Consider the following 19,727-nt stretch of genomic DNA (forward strand, 5'->3'; position numbering starts at 1 on the left):
GTTAATTTAATCAAATTTTAATTTCAGAACACATTAGTGATAGCAATCAAATTGTTTTCACACTTGCGTATAACTTATTGAAGTGTAACTCATATGTTATTATTTTTTTTAAAAAAATAGAAAGCTAATCGTACCCATAACAATTACTAATTAAATTATAAAACATGTGACGAATTAACATTGCTGCTACGTATGAAACTAACGAACAGAGCAAAACGGAGCTACAAAGATCAACGCCAAATGATTTAAGCGGGATTAACTATAAATATTGGGAGTTAGCAAGAAAAACAGAGGTTTAAAGGAGATGAGTAGATATGTACCGTCCATGGACAACTCAAGTGCCAACAACGACTTCAGCCATGTCTCGCGGAAGGAACTAGCATGGCAAGCCACGACATTGGAAGACGAACGGTGTCGTGTGCTACCAGGGCATGGTGCTCGACTTCTGATGACGAAGGGGCAACGTGTAGAGAAAGGATAAAATATAATTTTACTACCTTAGGAATCCCCAAACTAGAGGCTTCCCATATGGTAGTATTTGGTGTGCTCAACCTAAGAGTTGGTACAAATATATAGGGAGAGAAACTCCACAGCTCCACGTCAACTAGCGATATGGTACTAATTGATTTGCAACCTTCATCTTTACTAATAGGCCTAATTAATTATTAAAGCCCATTAGTAAATAACTATATGGTTTTTGGGATTTATTATGGGCTTTGACGTTGGAAAAACTAATAAGAGATTTATTATTTTCGGAATTAATTATTTTCATTGATAAAATAATTCTAGAAAAGTTTAGAATTAGTAGTTAAGCCACGAAAAATACTCCGAAAGCTCCGAAAATTCGGGAAAAATTCTCAGAGATATTATAGAACATGGGGAACCCGAATAAAGTTTTTAGAGCTCATGATAAGATTGTTTAGAGCATCTAAAAATTAGATCATGCTCAGAGAAAAGTGAGAACAGAAGATGGAAAAATTTCCGAAAAGTTTGTAGAGATTGCTTGATGGACGAGGAACTAAAAGAAGTGCTTTGAGTGATAAAGAAAATATTTTAGGAAGGTTCTAATAAAAATTTGAGCTTAGAAACAAGGAATTTGGTTGTAGATAAAAGATAAATACGTGCCGAATAAGGAAGATCGATGTACTAAACGTATTTTAAATATTTTTCTTACTATCAACACATAAAGGAGCAACAAGCATCACATCAAAACATATGCACCAGCATGTATGCATAATAATATTGCTATGCCTTATGATAAATTTTAATTTAATGAAAATATTATTTTTCCTATATTTTTATGAGCACAAAAATACAAAATTAAATAATTTTATCTATATTTCAAAAGGAGTAAATTTTAGGGTGTTACAGAGATGCTCTAATAGAGTTTGCATTGGATGATATACAGCTAGGCACATTAGTGGCTATTAGGTTTGCTTATTTTACTAACTACATTGCTCTAATGTCTGTGTAGAATTCAATTTGCTACTAATGTATATATACAGCTTTTTTTTCGTACTCCACCTCTCACCTGCAGCTCCAATTAGCGTGATTTAAGGAGCATGTACCACCGACGAGCAGGGCATCTGCGACCGTCCGTGATTTTGCCAAAAATTACCACCTCACACGCCCTGCACAGGCAGACAGGCTGCCGCCCGCGGGAGCGGGGCTGGCTACGGCCTAAAATGTAAAATCTGACACCGGGCGGGCCTCAAAATCTGCCGCAAGCATTGTACACCAGCAGGTTGTGTGACCTTTCCGGCTTGCCGCCTGTGGCCGCAGCGCCATGCCGTCGTCGTGCGGCTGTCTACCAGTGCACCCTGCGCTTTTCAGATTTGCCATGCATGCACGGCTGCGGCTCGTGTCGCGGTACAGCCACCGCCGGCTTTTCTAGCTAGTTTTCAAGAATCAAACATTTTTAATAAATAAAATTAACCAAACCTGTAAAAAAAATACTAACATATGTGATACCAAATACTCAAGAAATATCTACTTGGAGTCCTAAATATTAACATTTTTTTTTGTATAAACTTAGTCAACATTAAAGAAATTTGATTCAATTCAATCCAAACCTGGGACTCGCATCTTTCTGTGACTGAGGCAGCAAATAGGCTGTCGCCTAATAATTCAAAATGTACGAACGCAACAGCATGACTAAACATCCTCCCTCCCTCCCAAAACAAGTGTCGTTTGCGCTTTCCAAAAAATAACTTTAACTAAATATATTGTAAAAAATATTAATATTTATAGTACATAATTAATATCATTGAAAAGATCTTTAAGTCTAGTTTTTTAACAAATTTATTTAGAGACACAAATATTGCACATATTTCGAGTCAAACTTGTGGCACGAAAACCTAAAACGACACTTTTTTTTTTGACGAAGGGAGTATACATGTAGCACGACTCAAAATACAACACGCATAAAGTGGGTCGATTCGACAAGACACGAAGAGGATTTTTTTAAAAAAGAAAAAAAATCGAAAGGCATACACCCAAATCGTATGAACAATATGAACAGTATAACGCCGGGTTACCGCGGCGCCCTGCGTCCCGGCCTGACTCCTTCCTGCCGTCACGCCGTGCGAGCCTCGTGGTAGGGCCGCGGCGTACTGCCCGCACCCTTTTCTCAGCGCTGCACACACGGACGAGCACGGCCGTCCGTCCCCCCCCCCCCCTCTCTCTCTCTCTCTCTCTGCTGCGGTGGCTGCCCGGCCGGCCACGCCACGGGCGTCCTCGCGAGCACCGCCGCGCCGGTCCAAGGCACAGACGCACAGTGGCACACACACACACACACACGCTCTGGTGGCAACGCACGGACGGGCACCGGCGTCGCGACTCGCGACGACCATATTGGGCAGGCCGCCCTTCTTGGTCGTCGTCTCCACTACTTGGATCGTCATCGTCGTCTCTCCTGCGGGTTTCGGATGCATATGGTTTACGCGCCGATCGAACGGCCTGTGGCGAGCAGTCGCTGTTGACGGTCATGGCATGTAGAGCTGGTTCCGGCACTTGCACCGCCACGCCTCCGGGTAGTACTCGGTGGTGACCAGAACCCCCGGCGGCACGGACACGTGCACCGGGTAGCACGGGTTGCAGCTGCCGCATTTGGTGGTGCACCGTGGCGGATGCGACCCCAGCCCGCCCGACAGCAGCCGGCGTCGTCGTCGCGCGATGATGTAATAAACCCGCTCCTCCTGCGTCTGCAATCACACGACAACAGAAACACAACCCATCGCTCAGGGTACAAAGTTCAATCGAGGAAAACAGACCTAACCTGCTATATGATATGGTGGAGTTTTGATTGCCGCAATAATAAATGGCAATGCATGGTATGGTCGATCGATTGCTTAGGGTGGGCCTAGTCCACGTCCACCGGGCCCTGCCGCCGTGTAACGGTGTAAGGCCTGTCGGGATGGGGAGGAGCTTTGGCTGATGGTTTTTGCGGCTGATAAAGTGGTGTGACAACTGACAACAGAACCACTGAACTATGGTTTGATAAGTTAAGCTGATATAAGTTCAATCGGGCGGTCGAACCACCATTGTGAAGCTGGCAGGAGCGAAGCTCCTGCACGGTAATGGTGATCGAGACCGGCGTGGCTCGCCACGCCCTTTTGCGAGGCGAGATCGCGGTTCACGACCCCCAGTTGCATGGTGGAGATCGACGCGTGACTGCGGCCGGCTCACAGATGCGCGGCTGCTTGGCACCGTACCGTAACGTACGTGCGATTAAGACATGTCACCTGCAACATGCTTACTACATACTCTCCAAAAAGAGTATCGTTTTAGAATTTCAGACATCTTGTTTAATTATCCGTTTTATTCCAAATTTTTACATAAATATTATATATTTTGTTAAGATCTATTTTATTATTAGAGATATTTTACTAATAATTTATTTATTTTATAATTTACATAAAATTTTTTAAATAAGACGAACGGTTAAATACGATTTTTAAAAGTAAAAAACGTCACTCTTTTGGACACGGAGGAGTAACTCTAAGCCGGCATCCAGCTAACAACCGACGGCCAAACATGAAGCGGCCATCCATATGGGGCCAAAGCCCAAAGGAGATGCCGAGATGCTCGGATGCATGATGATTTGTTCGTGTGTGCAACGGTGGTTTCCTCCTAACCTAACTTATCAGACGTACCCGTGGTGTGTTTTCGTTTAATGAATGAATGAAAAACGAGAGACGAGGAATGGACGCACCTCATCAGTCGCCACCACCTGACCGCCGGGATGGGCTGCTCCTGCTGCCGCTGCCACGGTCGTCCTCCCGGAATCTGTTCACGGAGAAGGAACTGAAATGAGTGATCACCAGGCTCCAAGCAGTACAACGTTGCGCTAGAAAAGGGAAACTGTGCTGCAGAACAGAAGTGCAGATTCATGCGCCTCTACTACATCTGTTGGGTCTTCTTCGTTCTCTCCAGTTATTATCAGCAAACTGCATGTGCACTCACACAGAGTACAGGCATGCAGTTCTGGGCAGCAGAAAAGAGAGGGAAAAAACACAACAAGAATCTCTATATACTTCCACCGACGAACGTACAACAAGGATGAGCACATTTTTTGAGAACAATACAATGAATTTTCCTTTCTTTTGTTTGTTTTGGGTACGAAAGATGAGCAAAGGCTATAGCTGAGCTTATTACCTGATGAAGCGAGTGCTGCGAGGGTACTGCAGCCACCCAGCTGTGTCCCCGTGAAACGGCTGCCGATGAAGCAGAGGGAGACGAGCAGCGCAACCACCACCGCGACGCCGCCGAGCGTCGTCGACCGCGCGGATCCGGAGCTCCCCCTCCACCACCACCACCTCGGCTGCTGCCTCCCCACCATGAGCAGCGGCGGCGGCATCACCTGAACCACCATTCCACCACCCACCGTACTGTACCGTACCTCTCTTGCTTTAGCTTAGCTACCAACCCAAGCTGCCGCCGGCGCGGAAGAAGACGGCTATCTAGCTGCTAGCTGCTAGCTGCTAGACCTCGGAGGTAGCAGATTGCTCGCGCGCTAGCTCTAGCTAGCGCGGATCAGGGGCTCTTGGCTGCTCGATTGGTTGGAGAAGGAAGCACCAAGGACGGACCCAACAGCAGCCAAAATGCGGAGCCGAAGAAACCCAGAAGCGGCGTCCGGGGGCCGGGGGCGAAGAGACCCGGACGAGGGGAGAGGAGATGATGATGACGATGATGAGCGGACGCGAGGGCGAGGCAGCCTGCTGCTGCTGCTCTGCTTTGGCTGGCCGGTGTCCCCCCCGCACGCACTGTAGCCGCATCACAGTCGGCCTCGCACTCCAGTCCAGTGCAGCTCCCCGCAGCAGCAGCAGCGTGCAGGAGTGTGCGGCTCCGGCACGCACGGTGGTGGGCTTTTTAATATCGGCAAGCACGCAAAGCACGCAGCAGGCGTACGTTGTGATGATGCCCCTGCCTGCCTGCCTGGGACTCTGGCCGGGAGTTGGGAGGGACGTGTGCTCTAGAACGCTGCCACCTAAACCGCTTGTACGGCCAGCTTTGCGTGCGCTCCGTAGAACGTGGGACGGCCCCTACCTGTAATACACCTGTACGGGCTCACACTTCACCTGTAATAACTATAATCAACAAGGGGATTAGATCGCACACATTCCACACAGAGTACATACATATGTAGCTAATCATCATCAAGGGGATAAGTTCTGTGTGCACTCGCTAAGATTTTTTTTTTGGGGGGGGGGGGGGGGGGTGAGAATTGGGTCTGAGATTTCAGAAGGTGATCTTTTTGGTTCTTGCATGCACGGGGACATGCTTTTGGTTTGGACCACCCGGTTGCATGTGTGTGCACTGCGCAGAGACACTGTGGCAGCTATCAGGCTTGCGCCATGCATGTTAATGGCGTCCTGTATCCTGCAGGCAGGTGGTCCAAGCTAGTCGCGAGGTCGTGCGTGAGAGTGGCAGCCGACCGCGACAAGCCAATGGCCCGGTCGTCGTCGTCGTGGGGCTGGCCGGCTGGGTTACGGCCGCTAGCAATTGTTCTGCAGCTGTTGGATTCCACGAGCAACGGGAAGCCACTCTGAATTTAATTCCCCCTCTGATATGATCTAGGAGTAGTAGTGTTCCTGTTCAGGGAAAAAAAACTGGTGGTTGGGAGTTTAATTTCTTTGCCCTGATGACGTGGTGCACTTCAATGAATACCATTTGCAATGATAGTCTGATCGATGTGGTGCCCTTCAATGAATACCATGGCCATCTCGGCGAGTAAATAACGGCATGCATGGTGAGCGGCAGCAATGGGGTAGGTCCTGTGTCACTTTCCTCGCCATGCTAATGGTGGTCTAGTCGAGCTCGTCGCTCATGTGTTCTCGTTGTCATGCAGGGCCCTGTTCGGGTGGGATGTTACTTGACAGATCTGACGCAGATCGCGATGGATGGATGGGGCCTCGTTGAATACCTGTTCGCTAAACAGTGGTAATAAGAAGAAAAAAAAGCTTTTGATTCTCTCTTTAAAAAAACTTTTGATTGGTGGGTCGTGGATCGTGTGCCCTAGTATGTTTCGGCTTTGACAACATTATGGCCTTGTTTAATTTGCCAAATTTTTTTGTTTGACTACTGTAGTAATTTTATTTATATTTAACAATTATTATTTAATTAGGATTAACTAGTCTTAAAAGATTCATCTCATAAATTACAAACAAATTGTATAATTAGTTATTTTTAATCTATATTTAATGTTTAATGTATACGTCTAAAGATTCGATGTGACTGAAAATTTTTGGAAATAAACAAGACCTAAGACTGGCCGCACCGAAATGATAGTAGGGATGAATGTGGTTATTCTTCTCCATCTGTTGCCGAATTTTTTGGGGACAATGTAGCATTTTCGTTTGTTCGTGTTAATTATTGTCCAATCATGGACTAACTAGGCTCAAAAGATTCATCTCGTAAATTTTGACTAAACTGTACAATTAGTTTTTAATTTCGTTTATATTTAATACTCTATGTATGCGTCTAAAGATTCGATGTGACGAAGAATCTTAAAAAGTTTTTAGATTTTAGGTGGAAGTAAACAAAGCCTGGGATTTTGGTAGAAAGAGAGAGATATGCGGCAAAGGGCCCAGTGCATGATCGGAAAGATTCTGGGATGCCCAACCCAAGACACTTGGCATGCAATAGTAGGATATGCCGCCATGCCGGCAATGCGTGCGTAGCACCGATCGTATCATGTGATCTGCCATTTCATCAACTAACATAACAGTTGCTCATGGCTCCTTCGTTTTTATATTTTGATACGGTAGTACTTTCATTTTTATTTTATAACCATTGTTTAATCATAGAATAATTAGACTTAAAAGATTCATCTCACGATTTACAAGTAAACTGTGCAATTAGTTTTTGTTTTCATCTATTTTAAATGCTCCATGCATATACTGCAAAATTCGATGCGACGAAAAATCTTGAACTTTTTTTGGTTTTTGGGTAAACTAGGCCTTGTTTAGTTCACACCAAAAAACCAAAAAATTTTCAAAATTTCCCGTCACATCGAATTTTACGGCACGTGCATAAAGCATTAAATATAGTAAAAAAACAAAAACTAATTATACACTGTAAATCACGAGATGCATCTTTTAAGTTTAGTTAGTCTATAATTAGACAATATTTACCACAAACAAATGAAAATATTACAGCGATCCGAACCCAAAATTATTGGAAACTAAACAAAGCCTAAACAAGGCCCAAGTTTTGGAGCCGACCATGCATCTATTTGACTCTGACTATTGACCAGAGCCGTGGATGCATTGCATTTGCACGGCAGCCGCTCAACGTTGGCCATGCGTGCATACCCTGATATAACTCCATCAGTCCCATTGGCCAGCTGACCAGGGGGCTCCGCTCCCCAGCAACGGGACGCCAAGCGGAAGCGCCCGGCACACGTTTGCGCATGCAGACGCCCGGGCTGTGGCTGGAACGGGCTTTGCGCGGGATGCGTGCCGTCCTCGTCCTGTCCCTTCGCCGGCCACGGCCATGCCCTGCGGGCGGACAGCGGCCTGTACGTCTGCCGACTGCCGTCTGCGGACAGTAGTGGCCTTCTTCGAGTTCCCACTCTCCCTCCGCCATTGCACATTCAACCACGGCGCCACAGCTCCTCCTCCCTCCCACTCCCAGTGAAAAAACAACGCTTGGATGCGGAATGCTTCGCAGCTTCGGCGAGTGACTGCACCACCAGTCACGTAGTTACGTCGATCGACGGAGGCCTTGTTTAGTTCCGAAAAGTGAAAAGATTTAGGTGCCGTAGCATTTTCGTTTGTTTGTGACAAATATTATCTAATCATGGACTAACTAGAATCAAAAGATTTGTCTCGTGATTTACAGCTAAACTGTGTAATTAGTTTTTGTTTTCGTATATATTTAATGTTTCATGCATGTGCCACAAGATTCAATGTGACGGAGAATCTTTGAAAACTTTTTGGTTTTTAGGATGCACGCTATAGATTTTGCTTGCACGTCGTAGGGCCGGGGGGTGTGTGGCAGCGATAGACTCGTAGTCGTCGTCGTCGTCCTCGCCGCGTATGTCGGGCATCTTAGGCCTTGTTTAGTTTTCAGAAAATTTTGCAAAACTTTTCACATTCTTCGTCACATCAAATCTTTAAACGCATGTATTGAGTATTAAATATAAACGAAAATAAAAACTAATTGTACAGTTTGGTCGAAATTGACGAGACGAATCTTTTAAGCCTAGTTAGTCCATAATTGGACAATATTTGTCAAATACAAATAAAAATACTACTTTGTCAATTTCCCAAAATTTTTCGGAACTAAACAAGGCCATCCGAGGCTACTTCGCACGTCAGCCGTCCGGCCGGCCGGCCGTCCACGGGCATCTGTCTACGCCTACCTGTAGTCACTGAGCATTTGGCCGGGCCGTACGCACGCTTGCAGCCAGCTTCCCCCGTCCGGCCGGCACCGGCACGGTGGCACGGCCGACCGGCCAATGCCAGTCGGATTCGTCCTCGTCGTCCCAGTAAAACCGTGGCGAGTAACAGTGAAAAGTAAAGGCTAGTATTCCCCCCAGGTTGGGTCACATCGCCGAGTCGGGATCGTTTGGGGGGTTCAGAGATGAGATTGGCCAACCGGAAATGCATCTGTCTGGGTGGGTGTCTCGCCGTCGTCTATCCGTCTCTTTCCAGCTGCCGTTTCCTGGCCGCATCGGTGACGCGCCCAGGCCGGGCTCATGTGCTGCAACAGTGGTACATGTTTGCTGTTCCTCTATAGCTCTACTAGTGCTTATCTCTAGCTTCTCCGATGCAACGCGACGGTGTATGTATCGCAGTATCGGTGTCATGGTGTGGCAGTAGGCAGACTGGGGCGTACTGCTAGTTCAAGTGCAGTGTTTCCGGTGTTCGCTAGCTGACTACTGGTGCCTGTTGGCTAGCAGCAATAATATGCTGGCTGGGAGTGTAAAACGTACCACTACTGGAGGAAAAGCCATACTAGACGAAATTGAGCAGCATTGCATTATTGGGCCTCGTTTAGTTCACCCCGAAATCCAAAAAGTTTTCAAGATTTTCTGTCACATCGAATCTTGCGGCACATGCATGAAACATTAAATATAGACGAAAATAAAAACTAATCACACAGTTTGACTGTAAATCACGAGACGAATCTTTTGACCCTAGTTAGTCTATGATTGAACAATATTTACCACAAACAAACGAAAGTGCTACAGTTCCGAAAACTTTTCAGTTTTCGGAACTAAACAAGGCCTTGGATAAGGTGAATTTGAGTAGAGGCCAGAGGGAGTGTAAATTCTCTGTTGGGTTCGATCCTTCCAAAGTTCCAAGTCATTTGATCCCCATCCGTCTCGTCCGAATTTATATATCTGATGAAACTGTGCATCGAGAGCAATTGCCACTCGCTCGCTCCGTCACTCGTGCATAGTGTCCGCACTACGCGGTGTATGTCGTCGAGTGCGACGAAGGAGATGTTAGAGAGCGATATTATTGGTGTCTTGTACTCTTGTGTTGTGTCATCAGTCATCGCACGCACGTTGCAGTGTTCAAGCAGACAGATTTTCCAAGAGGGCTCAGGGGTTGGGACCTGTGACCTGTGTCCGCACTACTATTGTTTTTTCTAATGATGAAAATACTTTAATTTGGCAGTTCAACTCTAGTAGAATGTATTCCTCTCAATCCTTGTATAAGATAAATAGTTTTAGAGGAATTACTCCTGTTTGCACACTTGTCGTCTGGAATTTAAAGACTCCACAATTTTTCTTTAGTCGCTATCTAAAAAAAAGTTTTGACTAGAGATAACTTGAGTACTCAAAGACAAAAGTTAGTACGGAACTTGAACATGTTCATCATTTGTTTTTCTATGGTGTTGTTGGTGCATCATTTCAGATATAGCTGGGTTTATCTACGGTTAGGATGCTGCCAAGTTATGGTTAAGTAGCAAGAAGTCGTAGTTGTTAATATCCTGAATTATGCTGCCACGTGGGGACTTTGGAAGCTGAGGAATAGTTTTTATTTTCAGAATGCAAATTTTAAGCCTGTGGATTAGCTAGTGTGTAGGTAAAGTAAAATTTGTCCTCAACGGCACATGCTCTCATAATGTGAACTACAAGATTCACTCTGAGATTCGCGTTCAATAGGAGAGAGAGACAATTTTCTATTAGTATCTCTTTTGCTGGACACAAATCCCAGAGCAAATCGTGTGGTCTACGTTGCGAGGGCATATGCTGTTAGGGCAAAGAAACTGATAGCTGCAACGGTCCAAAGCTAAGCAATTCTATGTCAACGATTGACGAAAAACAAGAACATTCAAACATGAACTTAATAAATGGAAAAAAAAAAACAGAATCCATGTAGCGCGTAGGCTCCCGTGTTTGTGTCCCATTGATTTTCACCCGGGCGTTATTGGATCAGTTCATGTTAAAGCTGAAAGCCTCTCTGAATTAACTGGCCGATAACCTGACAAAGTCTCAACTCCTTTATAAGCACGCACATGACTGGAACTTGAAGTTTGTCCTTGTTGACGCAAAGAACGTCCTTTGAAGAAACTGTGAAGAGTGTTAAGTGGTTGGATCTATCTAAGATGGTTCTGAAGGGGTGATAGTGCTTAGTGGTTAATTAGTTGTTTTATTTGGTGTGAGTTTCATGTAATTTCAAGATGAGTCTAGGCATGTTTGGTATAGAAACGTTTTGGATCAATATTCTCTCATTAATCATTTCTACGATGAATTATCATACTATTTGGATGGTATACTAGATTCTTATTCTAAAAGAATTTGGATGGTACACTAGATTCTTATTCGGATACTAATAAAAAACAATTATATAACTCGCCTGGCTACGAGACAAATTTATTAAGTTATTTTAATGTGTCATTAGCACATGTGGGTTACTGTAGCACTTATGGTTAATCATGGACTAATTAGACTTAAAAGATTCGTCTCATGATTTATAACTAAACTGTATAATTACTTTTCTCTTCGTCTATATTTAATGCTCCATGCATGTGTCAAAGATTGGATGAGATGTGTAAAATATTTTTTAGGTGTGCACTAAACTGGGCCTAACACACCAAGGCTTGTGCGCCGCCCCTACTTTCTGACTCTTCATGTCACTGCCACAGTGGTATGTAGTGATACTGTACAAGCAAATGCAAGCATGCAACCAAAAGTTTTCGTGTTGAAGAAGACCAGGGACCTCATACATATGTAAAAGCTCATCCGGATATGACAATTTGTGGCCCAAACTGCTGCAGAAAATAGTGTTAATGCCAGGATTCCTTCGGGGGACCGTGCTCATTAATCCTGTTACAGGTCCTATGATCAGAAACTGCCTTGGAACTTTGCTTGTGGCCCTCATTGCAACTTCAAGTGCGCAAGACACCAACCGAAACGCTCCAGCAAATTGCCCATGTCATTCTGAATTTCTTGTGCGCGATCGAGAAAAATGCCATTCTGAATTACTAGTACAAGATGTCTAACTTGGTTTGGGCCACAGGTCGCTTAATGTTCTTGAAGGCGCTGTTTCCCCAGAGCGACTGACCCGTCCAGATACATGACTATTTTTTAGGCCCATAATTCTTTCATAGAGGCCGGCCCACCCAAGATCCAAAGACCGCTTGAAGCCCCGGAGTTTGCAACGTCCTGTCCTGTGTGTACACGAGTTTTACTTGGGCCATGTTTAGTCCAGAAGATACCTAAAAATTTTCAAGATTCTTAATCGCATCAAATTTTACAGCACTTACATATAGCATTAAATATAGACGAAAACAAAAACTAATTATAAAATTTGCTTGTAATTTGTAAGACGAATATTTTAAATCTAGTTAGTTCATAATTAGACAATATTTATCAAATACAAACGAACTTGCTACAATATTCAAAACCAAAAAATTTTATCAACTGAATAAGGCCATAATTGATTTTTTTTTTTAGAAAAAAACACAATGTCGGCAGCGCATGCGTGTGCTGGGCAAGGGCAGTGGATTTTTTTTTTCCAAAAAAAAGGGCAACGGGAATTTTTTCTATATAGAACAATCGGCGTGTGCGGTGGTGGATGACGCAGGAGGAGTAAATGCACGGCACCGAAAAAGCATGCAGTCCAGGCACTCTGCGTTTCCCGAGAAGGGAAGCAAAGATGAGGTCGACAGACAGTTATAACGTGGAGTTGACACAGCTTCAGGAAGGAGGAGGAACGACCTCACATGATTTCGGCGGCAAATGGTTGTTGCTGCCGCTGCGCTCCGTGCGTGTAACGTCAACAACGTATGCCAATTGCGTTGGGAACGAGCGGCAGGGCACACCGCCGAACCCAGCGCGAGGCCAGCCCAGCCGCATGGGCTGCATTGCATAGGCCAGCCGCAGGTTGCCGACCCCCAACTTGCAATCGTGCATAGCGCCAAGATGTTGCGCGTTGCGGCGTTGGCAGACAACCTGCGGACTCCGGTGGCGGGGCGGGGCGGTGCGGTGCGGTGCTCGCGCAGCAGCAGCGTCCTCTGCTCAAACAAACTTGCTCGAAAGACTACTCGCGCTCTTAATCTTATCGCTGCTTAGGATTAGTTGCCACCGTAGAACATCTGGTGATTCTTTTGTTTGTTTCGAAAGCAGCCATGGCTTTGATTCAGCGCCGCGGTGGACACTCGCTCCATCCCATCTGCTTGCGTCTGCGGCTTCGTCAGGCCTCAGGAACCAAGCTGGATCCTTTGATCTGGAATTGACGAGGCTGCATTATTCTAGTGCAAACTGCCTCCTGAGAATACTGCATCGTGAAATATATATATATCTTTAGATTTTAGTTTGGTGATGATTATAATCTGATGAAATTCTGAATGATGCCGGCCGGAGCGTCAATAATGGAAGCCTGCTGTGTTTGTGCACCAGTAGTTGGCGGCATGGTGTGGCGTGTGATGAACTTGGCCGGACCAACCGCTGAACCGACGAGACTAGTTACTTAATTAGTTAGCGACGGATTAGGCGAGAGTGAGACATGACTCTGTGTCCCTTGTGTTGGGATGTATTGAACAGAAGATTCAGTGTATAATGGATCTCTAGTCGTGTCCTTCTCCTTCCTTTGCCAGACTCTCACTTGGCGTTCTACCTACACCACAGAAACATTAACATGATCTAAGCGAAATTAGACCACCGATCTGGTAGCGGAGAAATACGTGGGCGATTTTGTCCGAGTTGTAGTCAGTATATGCAAGCGTCACAACGGCACCTGCATCGCTACTGCACTAATTTTATTGGACCACAAAACACAACGCGAAACTTAACATGGACAGCGCATACGTAGATGTCAGTGTCACACTCACATCAGCCCCACTAGTATGGCACCTCAGCTCGTCTAGTATTGTGGAGTGCTACTATTACTCCTGTTGTCGCTAACCTCGAACGGTCCAGCCAGTGGATGTCACGCTCGCAAGTCACACGCGCAACCCCCAACCCCACACGGCTAATTCCAAATAGAAAAAAAAATCTTTAAAAAAAAAAACAACACGGGTCTGCAACTCCGCATTTGTTAGTACCATCACCGATCGTCCTCGTATATATCATATCATCGTCACGCCCTCCGTGTCCGTGTTATCGTCCCTCACCGCGCACCACAGGGCGCGTGGACGCGAAGCCGCTCCTCTCCCGACATCCGCGTTTGTCAACGCTTTTGCTCCACCCACGCCGGCCAACGGCTTCACCGATCGCAAGGTGAGGTCGCTCTCGCTCTTCAGGCTGCTGCAGCGACGGCTCGTGACGACGAGCCCATCGCTGACTACAGTTACAACCGCAAGCAAATCCACGAAACCAACCGCGGGCAGCCGCCGGCTCTCTACTAATCTAGTAGAAGAAAAACGGACCAGCAGGGGAAACTAGCCTGGGCGTCACGCAACGTGCCCGCGCGCGCGCGCCAGCGGCACGGGATTTTTCTCTATTTTTCTCCCTTCGTCGGCTGACTCTGTCTGTCACGATTGCGGCGCCGCGCCGTCACGGCCTCGGTCACGCACCACGCACCACGCACGGGCCGGGGCTTGCTTTGCCGCGGCAGGCAAGGTCGCCGTCGCCCGCACCGCACCGCACGCGAGACGCGGCCGTCGCTTTTACCGCATCGTTCCCAGGATCGGCGGGCGAGGGCGAAGGAAAGGATCTGGATTCTGGACGGTTTTGGCTCCACGTCGGCCGGCCGGCGCGCCTGTCGTGCGGACGGCACGGGCGCTCCGGGCCAGCTGCTTTCTTCCGGCCGTCTACGCGAACCCGTGCTAGCTGGAGATTTGCCGGCCACCACTCTCACAGCCACTGACTCGACGGCTCGCCGGCCGGCCGTCAACGGCTCGTCAAAGATTTCCGCCAGCTGCCACATGTCATCCTGCCACGCCTCACAGCCCTGAGTCTTAACTGGATCGGATGAACGGATCGGGTCAAATGATTTGTTAATCGGGGGACGTGTGGCTCCTGGACATAGCACCTGGCTAATTGCGAATTTTTTTAAAAATAAAATATACTTTTCTTACTTTATACGAAGGGAAAGCTAATCAGTATTCTATCGCGTGCGTGTGTGTAGCAGGACAGACCGATCGACCTGGCCGTAACTTGTGAAGCCTTGCCCACTGCACGCACCACAGCTCGGTAACTTTCGGTTGTCAAAGGGTTCTTTACCGCCGAAGCTTTGACCGCGGCTCGGGACGGGATCGGGCGCCGCGGCAGGTTGCTTTAGATTTTCTTTTTCTTAGGTCTTGTTTACTTCCATCCTAAAATTTAAAATTTTTTAAGATTTTCCGTCACATTAAATCTTTAAACATATATATAGAGTATTAATTATAAAGAATAAAAATAAAAACTAATTATTCAGTTTGATTAGAATTTATAAGATAAATTTTTTAAATCTAATTAGTATATAGTTAAATAATAATTAACACAAATAAATGAAAATACTAAATTATCATAAAAAATTTTTCTTCGTAAACTAAACACAGCCTAGCTGGAGGCGCAGGCCGTCCGGCGCACCTAGTACGTGGTGGAGCCGTGAATGCGGCGGCGGTACGTGGTGGATTTGGCACGGGCATTTGTCAATTCTGTTCTGGCCGCCCGTCTCTGACGACGTGAATGCGAACCCCGTACGTGGGGCCTGGTCGGCTGGTCGCCATATGCCGCTCTCTTTGCCTCTCTAGGCAAAAGCACTACGTGACGACTGCAAGTGCGTGCCTACTACGAGTACCTGATTAGGCATTTGTTTTTCTGTCCTGCCACAGTTGTTGTTAGCCGTTCGTTATGTATGCTCCATCAGTGGTCACTGCGGTCCAACTCCAACAGTGGCACGAACCGAAATTTGGCCAGTTCGGTGCAACGCGGGCGTCATGTGCAGACCAAAACTTTGCCAGTAGTACATGCAAAATGTAGTGTAGTGTAAGCTTTTATATCACACACATCCGCCTGGGTTACGACACGTGCATCAGGTAGCGACCCATCGGCCTCTCGTCTCCTTCCAGGAGCGTAGAGCCGGTCGGATCTTGTGATCCAAAGTTGCCACATCGATTTCCACATGGGGGAATGAGCAACTGCGCAAGGACAGGAAACTGTCCTCACCCGATCGAGGGGATGATGGCATGGAATTGGAATTTGTCCTGCGGCCTGCAACTGCACAGCACAAAGCTTGGAAGATTTCCATTTCAATTTCTTTTGCCTTTTCGATGAAAATTGAACCTTTCCATTTCTGATTTGTTATCCCGGCCTGCAACAAAAACAAGACCATGGACGAGATCCGCTCAAACCCGTTTGTTGCTTACCAACCCCTCTCTCTTAACGGCCAGACCCAAGCCAAGTCGGCCAGGACCCCCGCCAATCCGGCCGTCCGTACACCAAAATCGAGCGCGTCAGCAGTTGACAAGATCTCGGCTTCAAACCATTTCGCCTCTCAACGGCCTTGTTTACTTGGCCAAAAATTTTGCAAAACTTTTCAGATTTCTCGTCCCATCGAATCTTTAGACGTATGCATGGAGTATTAAATATAGATAAAAATAAAAACTAATTACACAGTTTGGTCGGAATTGACGAGACGAATCTTTTGAGCCTAGTTAGTCTATAATTATACAATATTTGTCAAATACAAACGAAAGTGCTACTATTCACATTTTGTAAAAAATTTTGGAAGTAAACAAAGCCCTAGTGTTTTTTATATTTAGAACAAAAAGATAGTACTAGTAGTAGTGTTGAGGAGAGAACGGCAGCAATAAAGAAAGGAAAATGCACATGCCAATGCCATGACATATTGACATGGGTATCCCTCACATCAGCTGCCACAAAAAGTCAGGAGGATTCCGCCCGATTTCCAGCCCCTTCAACCCCAGCTCGCGCACAACTCAACGCGCCTACCGCCCCCATGCCGGCCACCCGTATATATGCCACCCCTCCCCGCGCTCCCGTTCCGTGTCTTCTCCTCTCACCTCGTCTCATCTCAGCTCGAACTCGTCTCACCCATCCATCCGTGTTGGTGTTGCTTCGCCGCCTTCTCTTCGGATTGGGATTGCAATCGGATTGCATCGTCACAGACTCAAGGTACAAACTACAGCAGCAGTAACAATGGCTAGCGGCGCGACGAGCGACGCGTGGCCATCCTCCCCCTACTCCTCGTCGGCGCCCGACGGGGAGGTCCTACGCTCCCTGCACCGCCTGGCGCGGGACCTGTCTGCAGCCGAGGCACCGGCGCCGTTCCTCCGGGCGGTCTTCGCGGCGGTGGCGAGGCGGGCGCGCCTGCTGGCGGCCGTGTTCGACGACCTCCTCCTCTGCGGCGCTGCCGCGGGCCCGCTGCTCCTACTTCCGCGGTCCGCGTCGCTGTGCCTCCGGGAGCTCCTGCTGGTGCTGCAGCGGTTCAAGGCGCTGGTGGCCGACTGCGCCGCGCGCAGCCGCACGCGCCTGCTGCTCCAGTCGGACGAGGTGGCGGCCCGGGCGCGGGAGCTCCAGCACGACCTCGCCACGCTCCTCGACCTGCTCCCCGTCGCCGACCTCGGCCTCGCCGACGACGTGTCGGACCTCCTGGCGCTCGCGTCGCGGCAGTGCCGCCGCGCGGTCGCGGCACCGGAGCTGGAGCTCAAGGCGGGCGTGCTCGCGCTCATCCAGGAGGTGGAGCGGGAGATCGTGCCGGGGCGGGAGAGGCTGGAGGGCGTACTGGAGGACGTGGGCATCAATGATCCGGCTAGCTGTAGCGACGAGATCGAGACCCTGGAGCGAGAGATCGGCGACCGTGTCGCTGAGAGGTGGACGTCGTCGATGATCGCCCTCGTCGGCCTCCTCCGCTACGCCAAGTGCGTCCTCTTCAGTGCCGCCACGCCGCGGCCCGTGGACTCCAACAAGGTGGATCTCGACGACGGCGACGGCGACGACGGCGCGGAGCCACCGTCGCCACCGCTGGATTTCAGGTGCCCCATCTCCCTCGAGCTGATGGCCGATCCCGTCGTGGCTTCTAGCGGTCAGACGTACGACCGCGACTCCATCACGCGGTGGTTCGGCTCCGGCAAATCCACGTGCCCCAAGACCGGGCAGGTGCTGCCGAATCTGGAGCTCGTGCCCAACAAGGCGCTCAAGAACTTGATATCGCGGTGGTGCCGGGAGAACGGCATCCCCATGGAGAGCAGCGAGTCTGGGAAATCCGAGCCGGCGCCGGTGGTGGTAGGCGCGAACAAGGCCGCGCAGAAGGCGGCGCGGATGACCGCGTCGTTCCTGGTGAAGAAGCTGTCGGCCTCGTTCTCCCCCGAGGCGACCAAGCGCGTGGTGCAGGAGATCCGGCAGCTGGCCAAGTCCGGGTCCGACAACCGCGCCTTCATCGGGGAGGCCGGCGCCGCGGGGCTCCTCGTGCCGCTGCTCCGGTCCGAGGACTCGGCTCTGCAGCTCAACGCCGTCACGGCGCTGCTCAACCTCTCCATCCTGGAGGCCAACAAGAAGCGCATCATGCACGCCGAGGGCGCCGTGGACGCGCTCTGCCACGTGATGTGCTCGGGCGCCACGTGGCGCGCCAAGGAGAACGCCGCGGCCACGGTCCTCAGCCTTGCGGCCGTGCACGCGTACCGCCGCCGGCTCGGCCGGAACCCGCGCGTCGTCGACAGCGTGGTGCAGCTCGCGCGCACGGGCCCCGCCAGCACCAAGAAGGACGCCCTCGCGGCGCTCCTGTGCCTGTCCGCCGAGCGCGAGAACGTCCCGAGGATCGTCGAGGCCGGCGCCGCGGAGGCGGCGCTGTCGGCGATCGGCGACGCGGAGGCAGCCGCGGCCGTGCTGGCGTCCCTGGCGAAGCGCGGCGGCGCGGAGGCGATCGTGGCGCTGGACGGCGCCGTGGCGCGGCTGGTGGCCGAGATGCGGCGCGGCACGGAGTGGTCGCGGGAGTGCGCGGCCGCCGCGCTGGTGCTGCTGTGCCGGCGCGCGGGCGCCGCCGCCGCGTCACAGGTGATGGCCGTCCCGGGCGTGGAGTGGGCCATCTGGGAGCTGCTGGGCACCGGCACGGAGCGCGCGCGTCGCAAGGCCGCGTCGCTCGGCAGGGCGTGCCGACGGTGGGCCGCTGCCGCCAACGCGGAGCAGGGCACCGAGTGCCCCACCTCCGGCGACGCGTCGGGGCTCACGGTGGCGTCGTGAAATCCACTACTACACGATCAGTATAGTAGATAGAAGCTCAAAAAAAGAAGCGAAGCCATTTTTTTTTTACCACGATTCTTGTACAAAATTTGTTGTTGGCCGTCAAGGCCTTCACGATTCTTTGGTCCGTGATTTGGGCCGTGGGTAATTGATCAACTGTGAATACAAGATACTAGTACTGTAGTACGTTTTTTTTCCCTTTTTCATCAAACATTTGTTACCTATTGTCATGTCTCAAGAAAATACAAAGGAAAGCAACAAAATCGCTCGAACCAGTGACTTGAGCTCCATTGTTGTGACGTCCGCATTCCAAACAAGCGCAATTAACGTTGTCGTCTGTTCCCAAATTTCGTACGAACGCAAGACAATTCCTCCAATGATTGTGTACAATAGTCGATGAGTGCAGCTAGGCTGGCATGTCCTCGTGGGCTCCGCTCGTCGCTGCCGGTGCCGGGGACAGAGCTTCCAGCCTTCCGGTCCGGTCGGTTGATTGATCAGGGCCTTGTTTAGTTCACCCCAAAAAGCAAAAAGTTTTCAAGATTTTCCATCACATCGAATCTTGCGGCCAATGCATGAAGCATTAAATATAGACGAAAGCAAAAACTAATTACACAGTTTAGCTGGAAATCGCGAGACAAATCTT

General features: G+C 49.0%; 2 protein-coding genes across 2 annotated transcripts; one reads left to right on the forward strand and one right to left on the reverse strand.

Annotated features, from left to right (window-relative positions):
• Positions 2,359-5,565, reverse strand: LOC8064132. The gene is made up of 3 exons (XM_002441216.2): positions 4,657-5,565; positions 4,214-4,287; positions 2,359-3,203 (listed from the first exon to the last, which is right to left on the reverse strand). Exons 1-3 carry the CDS (start codon positions 4,871-4,873, stop codon positions 2,985-2,987), a joined length of 510 nt encoding a protein of 169 aa, XP_002441261.2. The 5' UTR covers positions 4,874-5,565; the 3' UTR covers positions 2,359-2,984.
• Positions 16,640-19,295, forward strand: LOC8064133 (U-box domain-containing protein 16). Its single transcript, XM_021448317.1, has one exon. It carries the CDS (start codon positions 16,739-16,741, stop codon positions 19,082-19,084), a length of 2,346 nt encoding a protein of 781 aa, XP_021303992.1. The 5' UTR covers positions 16,640-16,738; the 3' UTR covers positions 19,085-19,295.

Source organism: Sorghum bicolor, chromosome 9 (assembly GCF_000003195.3).
Source record: "Sorghum bicolor cultivar BTx623 chromosome 9, Sorghum_bicolor_NCBIv3, whole genome shotgun sequence".
Taxonomy (NCBI): domain Eukaryota; kingdom Viridiplantae; phylum Streptophyta; class Magnoliopsida; order Poales; family Poaceae; genus Sorghum; species Sorghum bicolor.

Coding starts and splice junctions, on each gene's coding strand:
- LOC8064132 (XM_002441216.2), bottom strand. CDS start 4,873: ATGGTGGTTCAGGTGATGCCGCCGCCGCTGCTCATGGTGGGGAGGCAG. Junction 4,288..4,656: donor CGCAGCACTCGCTTCATCAG/GTAATAAGCTCA, acceptor CTCCGTGAACAG/ATTCCGGGAGGACGACCGTG. Junction 3,204..4,213: donor AGGTGGTGGCGACTGATGAG/GTGCGTCCATTC, acceptor GTGTGATTGCAG/ACGCAGGAGGAGCGGGTTTA.
- LOC8064133 (XM_021448317.1), top strand. CDS start 16,739: ATGGGTATCCCTCACATCAGCTGCCACAAAAAGTCAGGAGGATTCCGC.